This window comes from Bombina bombina, chromosome 4 (genome assembly GCF_027579735.1).
Source record: "Bombina bombina isolate aBomBom1 chromosome 4, aBomBom1.pri, whole genome shotgun sequence".
Classification (NCBI taxonomy): domain Eukaryota; kingdom Metazoa; phylum Chordata; class Amphibia; order Anura; family Bombinatoridae; genus Bombina; species Bombina bombina.
The window spans coordinates 675,013,964-675,029,966 of record NC_069502.1 but is presented as its reverse complement, the minus strand read 5'-3'; the positions used below and the strand labels follow the sequence as shown (position 1 = coordinate 675,029,966).

Genomic DNA, 16,003 nt, shown 5'->3' with positions numbered 1-16,003 from the left:
GTGTTAGGCTTTTTTCTGACCCGCTCTCCCCATTGATGTCTATGGGGGAAGCGTGCACGAGCACATCAAACACAGCGCTTGTTTTGTGTGTAGTATGGAGCTCAACGCAGCCATATCGCACGCACAAACCGGGTTTCTAAAACTTGTAATGGCAGCTCTATAGGGGGTTAAATAACACAACTTTTGTTGCGTTCTTTATTTTCCCTATAGCGCTCAAAACTCGTAATCTAGGTAATAGTGAGCTGTGAGACAGTTATACAGGTCTAAGCCGTTTTGATGCACAAAATAAAGTTGCTGAATTTTTTAAATAGTAGAGAAATTTGTTTGCTTCATTTAAGATCTATTATATCATTACATAAGTGGTAAAAAGAAAAAGTCTAATCATATAGATAGAAATAAGAAATTTATTAACTGGAGTTAAAAAAAAGATTTTTGCATTCTATTACTATTGATCCAACTATTTTTGATGTCTGTAATTTTGCATAAATTACAAGATATATATTTTACTCAAATACATGTCTGCAAATTGTTTTACGCTTTGTTCACAAATCCTTCTAACTAAATGCATATTTAAGCTTGATTTGTTTTTTAAAAGGTCACAGTCTTTTCTTCATATTTTGTTACTTTCTTTTTCTTCTATGTAGCAACGAACAGGTAATTAAGTCCTTCTGCATTCCTTTTTTCAGTGAGGGTCAGTGAGCTCACTCCTTGCTTAGATGAACTTGTACCGGTACCTTCTGTTTCTGCAAAAAGCATGCACATTCTATTAATTTGTTATATTAGTCCAAGGAAGTTTTACTGCTTTAGATAAAAGATTCACTGCTTTAGATATTTAATCCATGTCATGAATTGCCACAGAATTCAATATTTTCAGCATTTTTCAAAGTGCAAGAACATACAAATTACATTACTGGCGTACATTCCGTGCCCTTTCATGCTGGGTTTAAGAAACACATTTACTTAAAATTGTTAAGCTATGTTATAACTGTCCTTGCGTCGTCAACTACCAATAAACATATCAAGGTTACATTTCCCTCGATACGTTGCTTGATCTTTCTAGTATTTTCAATGGTGATCAAACCACTTATAGACAGAATATTACATACACTAAATGCAAAACAAATTCCACTCCATTTTTTCCCATTTTCAAACTTCCATTTTATGATTTTTGAGAAGTTGTTGACACTCTTCTCTTAGACCTAGAAATGCTGCTCAGTTAATAGCGCGCTATTTCAAATAACTCCTCTAATGGGAAGCAGAGCTGGAAAAGAACATGGTGATTTCAATTGTATGTATAGTAAACGGGACAGAAGACTCTAAAGCACTAGTTTTCAAACCTGTCAACAGACCTCCCTAACAGGCCAGATTTTGAGGATATCTTAAGTGGAGCACAGGTGAAATAATCAGCTGATTACTAGTAAATATGGGTATTTTACCTGCTCTCCCTGTTAGAAAGGCCTAAGGACAGGTTTCGAAAACAATAACATTTACTACAGGTTGCATCCAAATCTAACATTTCTATAATGAAAATTCTTATATGCAATGTGATAGTTGTAAGGTGTTTTTTTGTTCTAAACTGTGGTTTTCTTTTGAAAATCAATGGATGCTTAATAACACAGGATTTTTAGCAATAGACAACAGCATAATTCTCAGTCATTGACAAAAACAGAAGACTTAACTGGCATTCGAGTGTTTCCAAACTCAACTTCTGGACTTCAGATTAGAATAATAAAAACTTTTCTGATTGCAAAATTTATATTAAGTATAGCTACATGTAGAAAAACTATAATGTTTAAGAATACTTTTCTAATATATTTCTATGAATGTCTAATTGTGTTTTTTTTCACAGTAAATAAATAATATTTAAACAGGTATTAAAAATAACTATTGCTACAAAGATGAAAAACATAATTCTTATTATTAAGGTCATTAATTAAAAAAAAAACAATTTAAGAAAAAATCAATTTAAAAATATGTTCATCAAAACAATATCCACACTGATCGATTGTTGTGTTTTTATATCTATGGAGTCAATCGTAATCCTTTAGAAAAACATCAAATTATTTCAAATTCCATGAGATACCTACAAGTTACAACTGAAAGATAAGATGAGAAAATATGTTCAAAGTTACACCCACCCTACACAAATCATTGCACCTCTATGAAGTCCAAAGAAGAGGAATATGATGAAATATGGATTGGAGTCTAACTTGTAAATCTGTCTCTGAAAGAAAATGTACACTCCACAAAAGTCTGTGTCTGTATTATGCTCTGGCTGGTCACAGGGCCCACAGAGCATTGATTTGGTTAATCCTGAAATTAGTTTCCAATTTCTAGTACTTTTCAACAATCAGATATTTATTAATTCTGTACTTACTGGACTGTTTATTAGTCCTCTTGGTGTAATCAGAACTCCATACAACTTGAATATAAAGTGTCCAGCATATGTCACCATTGTATATAGCAAACACATTTGTATGCAACTATTCTTTTAACTGATCTTTTGAAGGTTAGCATCCTGGCAAACCCTCTCCATGGAAGCCTGCAGGACTCTCATTATGGGGGGTGGAACTATAAAGACTGTGACACACTTCAAGCGATGCAGCGCGAGGCAAAACAGCTGCTTCGCACCGCGTCGCATCTCTTCTGAAGTTCAAATATTTCATCTCTGAGCACTCAGCTACCCGACCTGATGCAGCAGAGTGCTCCGAGATGAAAAGGCAGGACACAGTGCGCAAAGCCGCATCTACACGCTGCGCTGCTCCGCTTGCAGTGTGTCACAGCCTTTAAGCTGCACTCCTCTCATGACAGTTTTACACATTCTCCTTATGACCAGGGGTGGTGGACTAACTCTCCTGAATTTTGACAACCACCATTTTGCTACCTCTCTGACATGCATAAGGCTTGCTTAAAGGGACACAATACCCATATGCTAAATCCCTTGAACTATAAAAAAGCAGACAAGATAATATAACATGAACATCACTATTTAAAAAAGATATTTTACTTGTTCTTCAGCTCACAATAGTAAGTGCTCTGTGAACAGTTATACTTCAGCTATAGTCAGCTGCATGTTGGGGGGGGGGCAGCCAATCAGTTTCATCAGTGCTGATCTCACACTTTACTCTAAAATCATGAGGTTTCACTGAAATCCCATGAGATTTCATAGTAAACCTCCTTAAACTTAGGTGGGAAATAACATAACTGTGCGGCACATACCAAATGAACATGCCTGTGCATCCTGATTGGCTGCTTAAGTCCTTTTACAATGGGATGTGGCTACTGTGGAAATGTTGAGGTGAAATATCTTCCTTTTTTACATAGAGATGTTCTGGTGATATTTTCTTGTCAGCCTTTTGCAGCTATGAAGCATCAGTTTCAAGCACTTCAACATTTGAGTATTATGTCCCTTTCTTTAACATTCCCAAAGCACAGTGGCAGCAAACAGCTAGGCATAACATTACACTCTATACCTTAGTTAAAGGGACAGTCAACAACAGAATATTTGTTGTTTAAAATGATAGATAATCCCTTTATTACCCGTTCCCCAGTTTTGTATAACCAACACGGTTATAATAATACACGTTTTACTTCTGTGATTACCTTGTATCTAAGCCTCTGCAAACTTCTTTTGAGAGACTTGCATTTTAGCCAATCAGTGCTCACTCCTTGGTAGCTTCATGTGCTTCAGCTCAATGTTATCTATATGAAACACATGAACTAACGCCCTCTAGTGGTGAACAACTGTCAAAATGCATTTAGATTAGAGGCGGCCTTCAAGGTCTAATACATTAGCATATGAACCTCCTAGGTTTAGCTTTCAACCAAGAATGCCAAGAAAACACAGAAAATTGGTTATAAAAGTAAATTGGAAAGTTAAAAGTTAAAATTACATGCCCTATTTGAACTTGACTTGACTGTCCTTTTAAAGCAAGACATTTCCTATGGCAGTTATTTCTGCATTAGGTCAATCTGTCTCAGTTTTTTCTTGCAATGGCTCCTATTATTATCATAGTAAATTTGATGTCCAATCTCCAAGTTGGTGACCTGGCCTGAGTCGACTAAAAACATGTCCAGTCTAGTCTACATGTTGCTGACTAATCAGTCCTGAGTAAGAATCTCTCTTGTCTGTCTATAAATTGCTGACTAGGAGCCTAAATTGCTAATCTGGTCAAGCCTGCTATGTCCTGTCTACAAGTTGCTGATCTGGTCTGTCCAAACTAAGAATCTGCCCGGTGCTGTTCTAATTAATTATAAGACCCAGTCTGTTCTAACTAAGGCCTTGCATAATCCTGCTTCATGTTGCTTGTATGACCAGTTCCAGACTACTAAGTTTTTCAGGTCCAATTATGCTTTCACACTTCTTACTCAGCCCATTCTAGATTATGAGATACACGGTTCTGTGTGAAATGGCAGGTAATCATACCTAATGAGAGTAAAACAGGTGATACAAAAAGTTTAAGAAAGAAATGTGCCTCAAATATATGAGTGATTCATTATTAAAATGTTATTTTTATAGATGTAACTGTAAGGTCAAAAAATGTCACTGAATTTCTTTTTTTTTAATAATTTGTGCCATTAGGAACCTGAGCGATGTTTTCTTTTTTTTCCGTCAACAATCAATAACTTTACAATGTACTATTTTTATGTACTAAGGCAAAATCATTTGTCAGCTTTGAAAAAATGATGTTAAGACAAGCCCAGTACAAATGCTTGTTTTCAACATGTTATTAAAGTTGCAAACATTATAATAAGGACTTCCAATTAAATGTTGGTATTTATGTCCCAGACATTTGCTGAGCAGCCTTCCTATGTTTAGATCTACTTCCTGTATAAGCAATCTCCACTGATGTCTCCCTGAAAGAGTCTGCATGAAGTCACTGTATTATTTTTATTTGCTGTGTGTCTGTGTTACTATTTCTGGAGGTGGTTGATTACAGAATCCCATTCGATTTGGAATACTTACATCTGCCATATACAGTATCTAGATGGTTTTCCAAACAAATATTATTATTACTACTAGTAATAATAATGTCACGTAAAGCAACAAATTCATGTAAAGCTATTGTGGCGTGTAATGATCTCTGAGAGTAATCTGATTTGCTGCACACAGCAAGTATACTATTTAAAATTGTAAACCTATTATATTAGGTTTTATATCAGTTTGCAAATATGCATAAGATCACAATGCGCACGCTTAAAGGGACACTGAACCCAAATTTTTTCTTTCATGATTCATGATAGAGCATGAAATTTTAAGCAACTTTCTAATTTACTCCTATTATCAATTTTTCTTCATTATCTTGGTATCTTTATTTAAAATGCAAGAATGCAAGTTTAGATGCCGGCCCATTTTTGGTGAACAACCTGGGTTGTTCTTGCTGATTGGTGGATATATTCATCCACCAATAAAAAAGTGCTGTCCAGAGTTCTGAACTAATAAAAAAGCTTATATGCCTTCTTTTTAAATAAAGATAGCAAGAGAACAAAGAAAAAATGATAATAGGAGTAAACTAGAAAGTTGCTTAAAATTGCATGCTCTATCTAAATCATGAAAGAATAAATTTGGGTTCAGTGTCCCTTTAAGTAAGCATGCATTTTATTTGCATTTTGAGTTTTTAAAAAAACATTAAAACAGAACTTTTTAAGCTGTGTTTAATGAGAAATAGTGATTTAGAACATACTAATTGTCTCTGTATTAAAATATTGAAAGAGTTTATTGTTGCACTGCAAATAGTATTTAAATTAGGGGTTAAAGGGACACGAAACCCAAAAGTTGCCTTTCATTATTAAGATAGTGTATACAATTTCAAACATACTCCAGTATACTAATATTATCTCATTTGCATTGTTCTCTTGGTATCCTTTGTTGAAAAGAATACCTAGGTAGGCTCAGGAGCTGGGAGCTAGTTGCTGATTGGTGGTTGCACATATAAGCCTCTAGTGATTGGTTTACCAATGTGTTTACCTAGGTATATTCCATGGGGGAATAGGTTATCGCATGCATGATATTGTAAGTTCGTCTTTTTATGCCCTTCGGGTTAGCGCACAAGCAAAAACTGTTTACTTTTAGCTTGTAAAATGAGCACAACCCGACGCACGCAAAAAGCCTACTTCTAGTGCAGTTAACTCTTGATCGGGAGCATTAAATAGCGCTCCACTTGTAATCTGGCCCAATGTGCACAAATCCACAGTGTAAAATGATACAGGAGGGGTGGCAAATTGAGGGGGAAAATTGTCCGAAACAATATATTGGTTATTTGAAATTTCGATTGTTATTGCATATTCCTTTTATTATACACTTGGAAATTATGCAATTCTACTTAATGATCCTTTAAGATGCAGCAGTCGTAAAACCAATGTTAAAAGGTTAAAGGGACACTAAAAGACACATTGTAAGCTGATGATAATGTACCTTCATATCTGAGAAAACTTTGGCAATGAATAATGCAACTTTTGTCAGATAAGCATATTATTTTATGTTATTTCTATTCACTGATTTCCTGGTCCCTCAGAACAAAAGAACCCTTGCTAACCAATCACAAACTAATACTTAGATATAGCACAAACTCTGTTTGCACATGTGCTGTTAAGGAAAGAGACTGGGGTAGCCTGCCCCCTTCTATTCCATTTTTCCAAGGTGGTTTAGTACTGATTTAGTTACTTATTAATAATCGGCTAGATTACAAATTTTGCGGTAAGGTGAAAAAGCAGCGTTATCAGGTTAACACGCTGCTTTTTCACTACCACTGGTATTACGAGTCTTGCAGATTTAGGGGCACCACACACTTTTTTGGCCTTACCGCAAATCAACTTACACAAATTGCGTATAGTCTTTTTTCAATGGGACTTCCATATCGCTGGTATTACAAGCTAGTCCTGGGAGGCCAAAAAGTGAGCGGTACACCCTATCCTGTCAAGATTCGTAACGCATTCTAAAGTCAGTAGTTATGAGTTTTACACTTCAAAGCTGTAACATAAAACTCAGAACTAAAAGTGTTAAAAAACTATACTAACACCCATAAACTACCTATTAACCCCTACCTAAGCCAAAGCCCTCCCGCATCGCAAACACTAAAATAAAATTTTAGGTTGGAAAAATCCTATTGGCTGATTGGATCAGCCAATAGGATTGAACTTCAATCCTATTGGCTGATTGGATCAGCCAATAGGATTGAGCTCGCATTCTATTGGCTGTTCCAATCAGCCAATAGAATACAAGCTCAATTCTATTGGCTGATTGCATCAGCTAATAGGATTTTTTCTACCTTAATTCCGATTGTCTTATAGAATCCTATCAGCCAATCGGAGTTTAAGGGACGCCATCTTGGATGACGTAATTTAAAGGAACCTTCATTCGTCTGGTGGACTTCCTTGGAAGAGGATGCTCCGCGTCGGCTGGATTGAAGATGGACCCGCTCCGCTCCGGATGGATGAAGATAGAAGATGCCATCTGGATGAAGACTTCTGCCCCTCTGGAGGACCTCTTCTGCCTGCATCGGATGAAGACTTCTGGCCGTCTGGAGGATCACTTGTGCCCGGCTTCTTGGAGGACTTCAGCCCAGCTGGGTGATGACGTCTCAAGGTAGGGTGATCTTCAAGGGGTTAGTGTTAGGTTTTATTAAGGGGGGATTGTGTGGGTTTTAGAGTAGCGTTGGGTGTGTGGGTGGTGGGTTTTAATGTTGGGGGGGTATTGTATTTTTTTTACAGGTAAAAGAGCTGATTACTTTGGGGCAATGCCCCGCAAAAAGCCTTTTTAAGTGCTATTTGTAATTTAGTATAGGGTAGGGAATTTTTTTATTTTATTAGGTGAATTAGATTAGGTGTAATTAGTTTAAAAAAAAAATATTATTTTTTTATTTTCTGTAATTTAGTGGTTTTTTTTTGGTACTTTAGTTTATTTAATGTAATTGTATTTAATTGTAGGTAGTTTAGGTAATTAATTTAATGATAGTGTAGTGTTAGGTGCAATTGTAACTTAGGTTAGGATTTATTTTACAGGTATATTTGTACTTATTTTAACTAGGAAGTTATTAAATCATTAATAACTATTTAATAACTATTGCACCTATTTAAAATAAATACAAAGTTGCCTGTAAAATAAAAATAAACCCTAAGATAGATACAAATGTAACTATTAGTTATATTGTAGCTATCTTAGGGTTTATTTTATAGGTAAGTATTTAGTTTTAAATAGGAATAATTTAGTTAATTGTAGTAATTGTATTTGATTTTATTTAAATTATATTTAAGTTAGGGGGGGTGTTAGACTTAGGTTTAGACTTAGGTTTAGGGGTTAATAAATTTAATATAGTAGCGGCGACGATGGGGGCAGCAGATTACGGGTTAATAAATATAGGTAGGTGTCGGCGATGTTAGGGACGGCAGATTAGGGATTAATAAATATAAGGGTTTGGCGATGTTGGGGGAAGCAGATTAGGGGTTCATTAGTATAATGTAGGTGGCGGTGGTGTCCGGAGCGGCAGATTAGGGGTTAAAAATATAATGCAGGTGTCGGCAATGTCGGGGGCGGCAGATTAGGGGTTAAAAAATGTAAGATTAGGGGTGTTTAGACTCGGGGTTCATGTTAGGGTGTTAGGTATAGACATAAAAAGTATTTTCCCATAGGAAACAATGGAGCTGCGTTAGGAGCTGAACGCTGCTTTTTTGCAGGTGTTAGTTTTTTTTTTTCAGCTGAATCTGCCCCATTGTTTCCTATGGGGAAATCGTGCATGAGCACGTTATACACCAGCTTACCGCTGACTTAAGCAGCGCTGGTATTGGGGTGAGATGTGGAGCTAAATTTTGCTCTACGCTCACGTTTTAGAGGCTTACGCCGGGTTGAAAAAAACCTGTAATACCAGCATTGTCTTAAGTGAGCGGTGAGAAAAAAAGGAGCGTTAGCACCGCAAGCCTTACCGACAAAAACTCGTAAACTAGCCGAGTGAGTTTAATATAGCACTGTAATCAAATGTGTATGTGTTGCAGAGTAGCTCAAGTATTTTATAATATCTTTATTATAGGAAAGTTGATAAATAATGAAAAGTAAAATGCTCCATTTCTGTTACAAAGCATGATGATAAGACAGATGTTTGTTTTACTATGTTCTAGAACTATAAAAAATGTAATCTTTTAAATGTACTAAAACAAAATCATCAATGTAAGTGTGTGCAAAAGGAGTCCCATTCGTTAAAACTATAAAGGTTCAGCTTTAAAAATAAAACAGACTTTATAAAGCACTTTAAAAATATATATCTTTCTTTTTTACTAGCACCAACAAAAAGAACAGTACTGTGAGAATTCAAGCACTTTATTATATCATTCAAATAGAGTAAAAGTGATTCTTAAGATATTTAGGGCTAGATTGCAACAAGTTGGCTCAAATTCTAAGGGGCCCATTTATCAAGCTCTGAGCAGGCGGACAGACGCCGCCGCAATTCAACCCAATCGAGTACGATCGGGTTGATTGACACCCCCTACTGGCGAATCTGCATGGGGCGGCGTTGCACCAGCAGCTCACAAGAGCTGCTGGTGAAATGCTGAATACGGAGAGCATATTGCTCTCCGCATTCAGCGTGGTCTGTTAGACCTGAAAGGGATATAGTATATGACAAAGGGTGGTATTGGGAAGGGGTCAAAGGTGTATGTGCGGGTATGTATGTGTGTGTGGTGTTGTATGCTTAAAGGGACACTGAAACCAATTTTTTTTCTTTTGTGATTCAGACAGAGCAGGCAATTTTAAGCAACTTTCTAATTTACTCCTATTATCAATTTTTCTGCGTTCTCTTGCTATCTTTATTTGAAAAAGAAAGTCCAGGACCTTGGACAGCACTTGTTTATTGGTGAATGAATGTATCCACCAATCAGCAAGAACAACCCAGGTTGTTCACCTAAATGGGCCGGCATTTAAACTTACATTCTTGATTTTCAAATAAAGATACCAAGAGAATAAAGAACATTGGCTAATAGGAGTAAATTAGAAAGTTGCTTAAAATTGCATGCTCTATCTGAATCACAAAAGAAAAAAATTGGGTTCAGTATCCCTTTAAGTTTCATTGAAATTGTATAGCAGAGAACTTCATGAAGATCTCCACTACTAGAAAATATTTTTTTGAGCTTCATTGACTAAGCACTTGATCGTTATCTGAAATATATTTTACTGCATGCCTTATCCAACATGCAGATGTTAGCGCACACTAGACTATCGCTTGAGCAATAAAAATAATTTTGGACTTATGTAATTGGACTTATGTAATAGGAGGACAAAAATAGAAGTGGTAAAGATTGTGCTCTAGCAATGTTAACACACTTTACTGCATACATTTTTGTGCTTCACTTGTACTCTAGGTCATATTAAAGGGACATGAAGCCCAAAAGTTTTCTTTGATTATTCAGATAGAGCATAACATGTTAACAACTTTCCAATTCACTACTAATTATCTAATTTGCTCAGTTCATTTGGTATCTTTTGTTGGAAAAATACCTAGGTAGGCTCATTAGCTAGCTGCTGATTGGTGACTGCTCATATATGTCTGTTGTAATTAGCTTACAGGCGGGATCAGCAAGCTCCCAGTAGTGCATTGCTGCTGCTATAATAAAGAATACCAAAAAAATGAAACAAAATTAATAATAGAAGTAAATTGGAAAGTTGTTTAAAATTGTGTGCTCTATTTGAATTATGAAAGAACAAAAAATGGTTTAATGTCCCTTTAAGGGTACACAGCTAGAAGGGAGATTTGGCCAAACTAACCTTTAAAAGCTGGATTGTCCACCCCATCCAAAGTCATTCTCTTTTCTGTGAAACGAGTACATCTTAACGAAGAACTTTTTAGCTGTTCCAACTTTTTCTTAAGAAAAGAAAAACGTGGCCTCTGTTTTGGATCTTGGGCCCAACACTTAAGAATTAGGTCCCACCTAAAAAGAAAGCAATTAGAGAAAGCTTGTATTTAGATGTTTATTTCAGACTTTCTCAGAATCAAAAAGTGTGAAAAGCAGCCAATCGTAGGCTGAATTGTGCAATTAATACATTTTTTTTTCCAAATCTATCATAAAACCAGCAGGGGTAAACAAAAGTATTAGTTTGAACTACTTGTCTAAGAATGATAAATAATATTTTGAAATGATAAATAAAATGTAAATGTATTTATAAAGCTTTAATTTGTGCATAATATTTTGCTGCAGTGTGGGGTCATCCATCAGTAGTTATAGAGATATCAGGTGATACATTTTACATTATTTGTCATTTAATTTATATAGTAATTGAAATAATTTAAGTGATTAAACTTTACATGTTTTGTAACATGAAGGAAATTGAAAAATTAGTGTACTAGTTACTTTACCCGTATTAAAGGGACATTAAACACTTTGAGATGGTAATATAAAATGATAAATTGTATATAATAAAACAACTCTGCAATATACTTTCATTATGTATTTTGTCCTCTTTGCCTGTAATTCCATTCTGAAATTGTGAGCTTTTCAGTTCCTGTTAGAAATGGAAGTGCAGAACACTGTTAAATCCAGCACAGCCATTGGCTGCACACTCTAGTGACCTATTTATAACTGACCCTAATTGGCCACAGCAGAGAAGGTAACACAAGTTACAACATGGCAGCTCACAGTGTTTTATAGACACTAAAACATTACACTTATTTTGTCACTTTTTAAACAACTAATGAAACTTTAAAAAATACATCTACATGTTAGTCATGGACTAATCTTTTCTTTGAATGCATCATTCTATCTAGCATGTATCTAGTGTTTAATGTCCCTTTAAGGAGCATCAAAGGAAAGGAACAGAGTGAGCAATCAATATGGACGCCAGGTATAGAACTGGCCAATAGAAGCCCAATAATCCATTGTCTGGAGAGGTAGAAAACCTCTGAAGTAAATAGTTCTTGTAGAGGGTCAGAACACCATGAGAATACAGAATAGCATTAAATGCTATATGCCACTGGTAAATTATCACAGTGCTAACAAAATGCATTGTCATAAATATGTATTATAGGTCATACGAAAACTAATCTTCTTCAGGAAACATAACAAATATGTGCCCATGACTTAGTGAACATAGTAAACTGGTGGTTCACTTTTCTAAAATAAATAAATAAATGCAATATTTAAATTGCAAAATAAATTGCTGTTACGAGCCGAGCAGGAAATATCACTAGTCTGTGACTAAAAAAATAAAATCAGAGCAGTAAAAAAAGATATGAAGTCGTTTCTGCTCTTATAGTATTTTCTCCACTCATAGTTTTCTTATTAATCTATACTGTTAGATTTTAGCTGTAGAGCGCTATAGCATCGTCAAGGAACACTTTGCGCATAAGTACACAATCACATTTCAATAATAAATTAACACTTTAGTAATCATATTTAAATTATATAAAAGTTTCAAAGTATGAAATAGGATTTGAGCAATATTTTTATTGTTTCACTAAAGCAAATAGTGTTTAATAATGTGTGATAAAACATGCACAAAAACTGCAATAATGTAAAAAATAAAAGCATAAAAATAAAAGCAGTGCAAAAAAGGAAGACATTTTCAAAACAGGTCATGATAGGCTTTCAAGAAGTCAAGACTAAAAAACATTTGATTTCCAATAGATTGAACCACTTAGCACAGCTAGTCTAATGGACGAAGATAGACCCCATTGTGATTTAAGCTATTGCTTAGTTAGTGTAACTTAAAATGTTGTTCTTCTAAACATTGATATAATCATTTCCCCAAGAAACACCTAAATGTATATCATTTTAGCATATGTAGATAGCAGTAGGTTAGTAAAACCTTTACCAGTCTTTCTACTTGTTAGTAAAATCAGAAGTCCTTGTGTTTACATCATCCACAAAGACAAGTTTAATATTTACATATCCTGTCTTTCTTTATCTAAGGGCACTTGCGTGTTACTTTAAAAGCAGGGTTTTTGTACGTTTTTTCATAACGTTAACACCTACTGAATAAAAAAATAAATAATCATTTCTTATATATTCTTCTGAAAAGGATGAAGTAATTTCTATGATATCACAATGTAGCAAAGCTCTATTATGAATAATTACTGCATTATTACTAACTACTTGTTTGCTAATAGTTATTCTATCCAAGGATATTATGTAACTAGAATTGTGGTAGTGTCTGGTGGCAAATATAAGATGTTAGTCTGCAGAACATCCACTCTATTCTTCTAGGAAGGAACAATGTAGGCTTTGCAAGAATTTTTTTTTTTCAGTTTGTCATTATGTTTGTCTCTAATTGAATTCTTTTCACTTCAAGGTGTTTTGTAAGGAAGATGGTGTTGTTCTGCCTCATTACTGTTGCCGTAACTAGCTTTCAATGCTTTCCTCTTTAGAAACCTACAAATAATGAACGGCCTTCAGGGTTTTTTGATATTCAAGAAAAAGGAAACATGGTAGATCAACTTACTGTTTAAATCAATGTCTCATAACATATTTTTGTGCTTAATTTGTAAAATTTAAGTATTGTAGAATTTTTTGAAATTTAGAAAGACAGATAAATAGATCAATAGATAGAGATATATGCACACACACACTAACAAAACCCACACACAAACATATATATATATATATATATATATATATATATATATATATATATATATATATATATATATATATATATAAAAAGATTGTCCAAAGAGAGCACTCGCCGTGTTTAAACAAAGTAATTTAATTAGAGTTAACGTTTTTGGGGTTGTACCTCGAAAACGTCAACTCTAATTAAATTACTTTATTTAAACACGGCGAGTGCTCTCTTTGGACAATCTTTTCTATACGTTTCTGTGAGCACCCGGTATTACAAAGGTTATAGTGAGTGCTGGTATCTCACCTCTATATATGTATGTGTATGTATATATATATATATATATATATATATATATATATATATATATATATATATATATATATATAAAATTCATTAAAATTATGGGGGGAGATAAAAAACTGAAATTAAAATCCTCCATGTCTCAAAATTAAATCAATGTAAATATTTGCATAGGAAATTAGCACATCTAGGCAAGATTCCCCGCTTGCTTTTTCCCAGAAATACTTAATATACAATGTTACCAATGCACAAGAGAATTATGGGTAAGATATGCAAATTAGATATGCAAATTATATAATATAATATATAATTAAATAATTTATATATATATATATATATATATATATATATATATATATAATTAAATAATTCATATATATATATATATATATATATATATGAATTATTTAAATGAAAATAGTTTTTTTAGTAACGTTTAGGACTTAAAGGGGCAGTATACTATAAAATTGTTTTTTCCTTAAAGGGACACTCAAGTCAAAATTAAACTTTCATTATTCAGATAAAGCATGCAATTTTAAACAACTTTCCAATTTACTTCCATTAAAAGTATGTATGTATGTATAGACATAGATATAATCTTTATTACGCAAAAAAAAATACTGTTAACATACATAATCACAATAATTAAAAAAAATGCTTTTTAATTATGTTTTTAAAACATAAATATATTTTAACAGCATCTCAAGAATCCAGCATAATGTAAAATGTTTATATTTCAAAAAGTAAATAGGTTGTCCCAACTTTAACATCATGGATAGTATTCTATACTTATAGATATTTTTCCTGCATAGATTTATGTTTACCAGTTTTTTTTTAAAAAAGTAATAGAAAAAGGAACATCTAGAAAAATAACAGGTAAGTAAATTTCTTAAGGATGGCATTGCAAAAGAAAAAGAATGCGTAAACTGCAAATGTTGTCCTTGTTAATGACAGATGTAATGGTGTGGGATTCTACAGATCGGTAATCTTTACACAGCAAGCTATATTAATTATGTTGTGTAGATTATAGATATCTAACTTATGTTTGTGCTAAACAAATATGGAACATTGCAAATCTTGTCAGATACATTACTGTCTTTTATGAAGAGATGGAAGAAGAATATATTTAGGAAGTTGTCAGTAAGTGTTGTATTGCTAAATGTTAGTAAAGTATGTGACACTATGTTTAGTGGCAAGGTCATATTAAAGTTGAGTGGTTTTGGCATGTCTGTGAAATATGAGACCGATAGTTGATCTGTTAATGGGAAAAAATAGTCTTACTTAGAAATTGGTGCATGCAGTAGAATGAAAGAGAGGACACATGGCTATAAAAGCATAACACTAAAGAGAAAGCATACCATTAGCTTTGTTTTATTAATAAGATCACCTGCTTGTCGATATAACATTTAAAATGGACAATTTTGGAGTATATTCCAGACAGAGTAAAATCACAAAACCTAACCTAAATATTTATAAATATAGCAACAATGCACTACTGGGAGCTATCTGAACACAATGGGATAGATTTACCAAAGGTCGAGCGAACATGATTCTCTGCTCGACCTCACTAAATGGCGAAGTTATACACTGTCGGCATTTAACATTGCACATTTCTTGTGCAGCCAATCGGCCGCTAGCAGGGGCTGTCAATCATCCCGCTGCTTCTTAACTTCCATTACAGGCGGCACTGAAATGATGGGGCTCCGAAGCAGCGTCCGCTGCTTTATTAATGTAGCCCATTGGGTGAACCGATTACAAGAGACATAAGCCACCAATCAGCAGCTAGCTCCTTAGTACTGCATTGCTGCTCCTGATCAAGGTATGATTCTCAGCAAAGGATACCTAGCAAACAAAGCAAATTTAATAATAGAAGTAAATTGCAAAGTTGTTTAAAACTACATGTTCTATCGGAAATCTGAAAGAAAATGTTTGTGTTTTATGTCCCTTTAATGCTAGTTTGATGAGCAAACTGATTTATTGATAAATAAGATTAGAAAGTTGTAAATAAAAATCAAAACAAAATCATACCCTATAGCAATGTCGTTTACAAGAGAACGCTACTTTAGACTTTCTTACCCGGTTAAAGGTTCTTTGAATAAATATCCCTTTAAAGAGTCTGCATTGTTTATTATGAGGAATAATTTAAAGTGAAGGACAATTTTG

General features: G+C 34.1%; 1 protein-coding gene across 1 annotated transcript in view; it reads right to left on the bottom strand.

Moving 5' to 3' along the window:
• Positions 1-386: 386 nt before the first annotated feature.
• ROS1 (ROS proto-oncogene 1, receptor tyrosine kinase) overlaps positions 387-16,003 on the bottom strand; it is a 474,496-nt gene continuing 458,879 nt past the window's right edge. Inside the window, exons 45-46 of the mRNA XM_053712162.1 lie at positions 10,751-10,914; positions 387-743 (exon numbers count right to left, since the gene is read on the bottom strand). Of these exons, the coding sequence (XP_053568137.1) occupies positions 637-743; positions 10,751-10,914 (271 nt within the window). The 3' untranslated portion in view covers positions 387-636. The remainder of the gene's footprint in view (positions 744-10,750; positions 10,915-16,003) is intronic.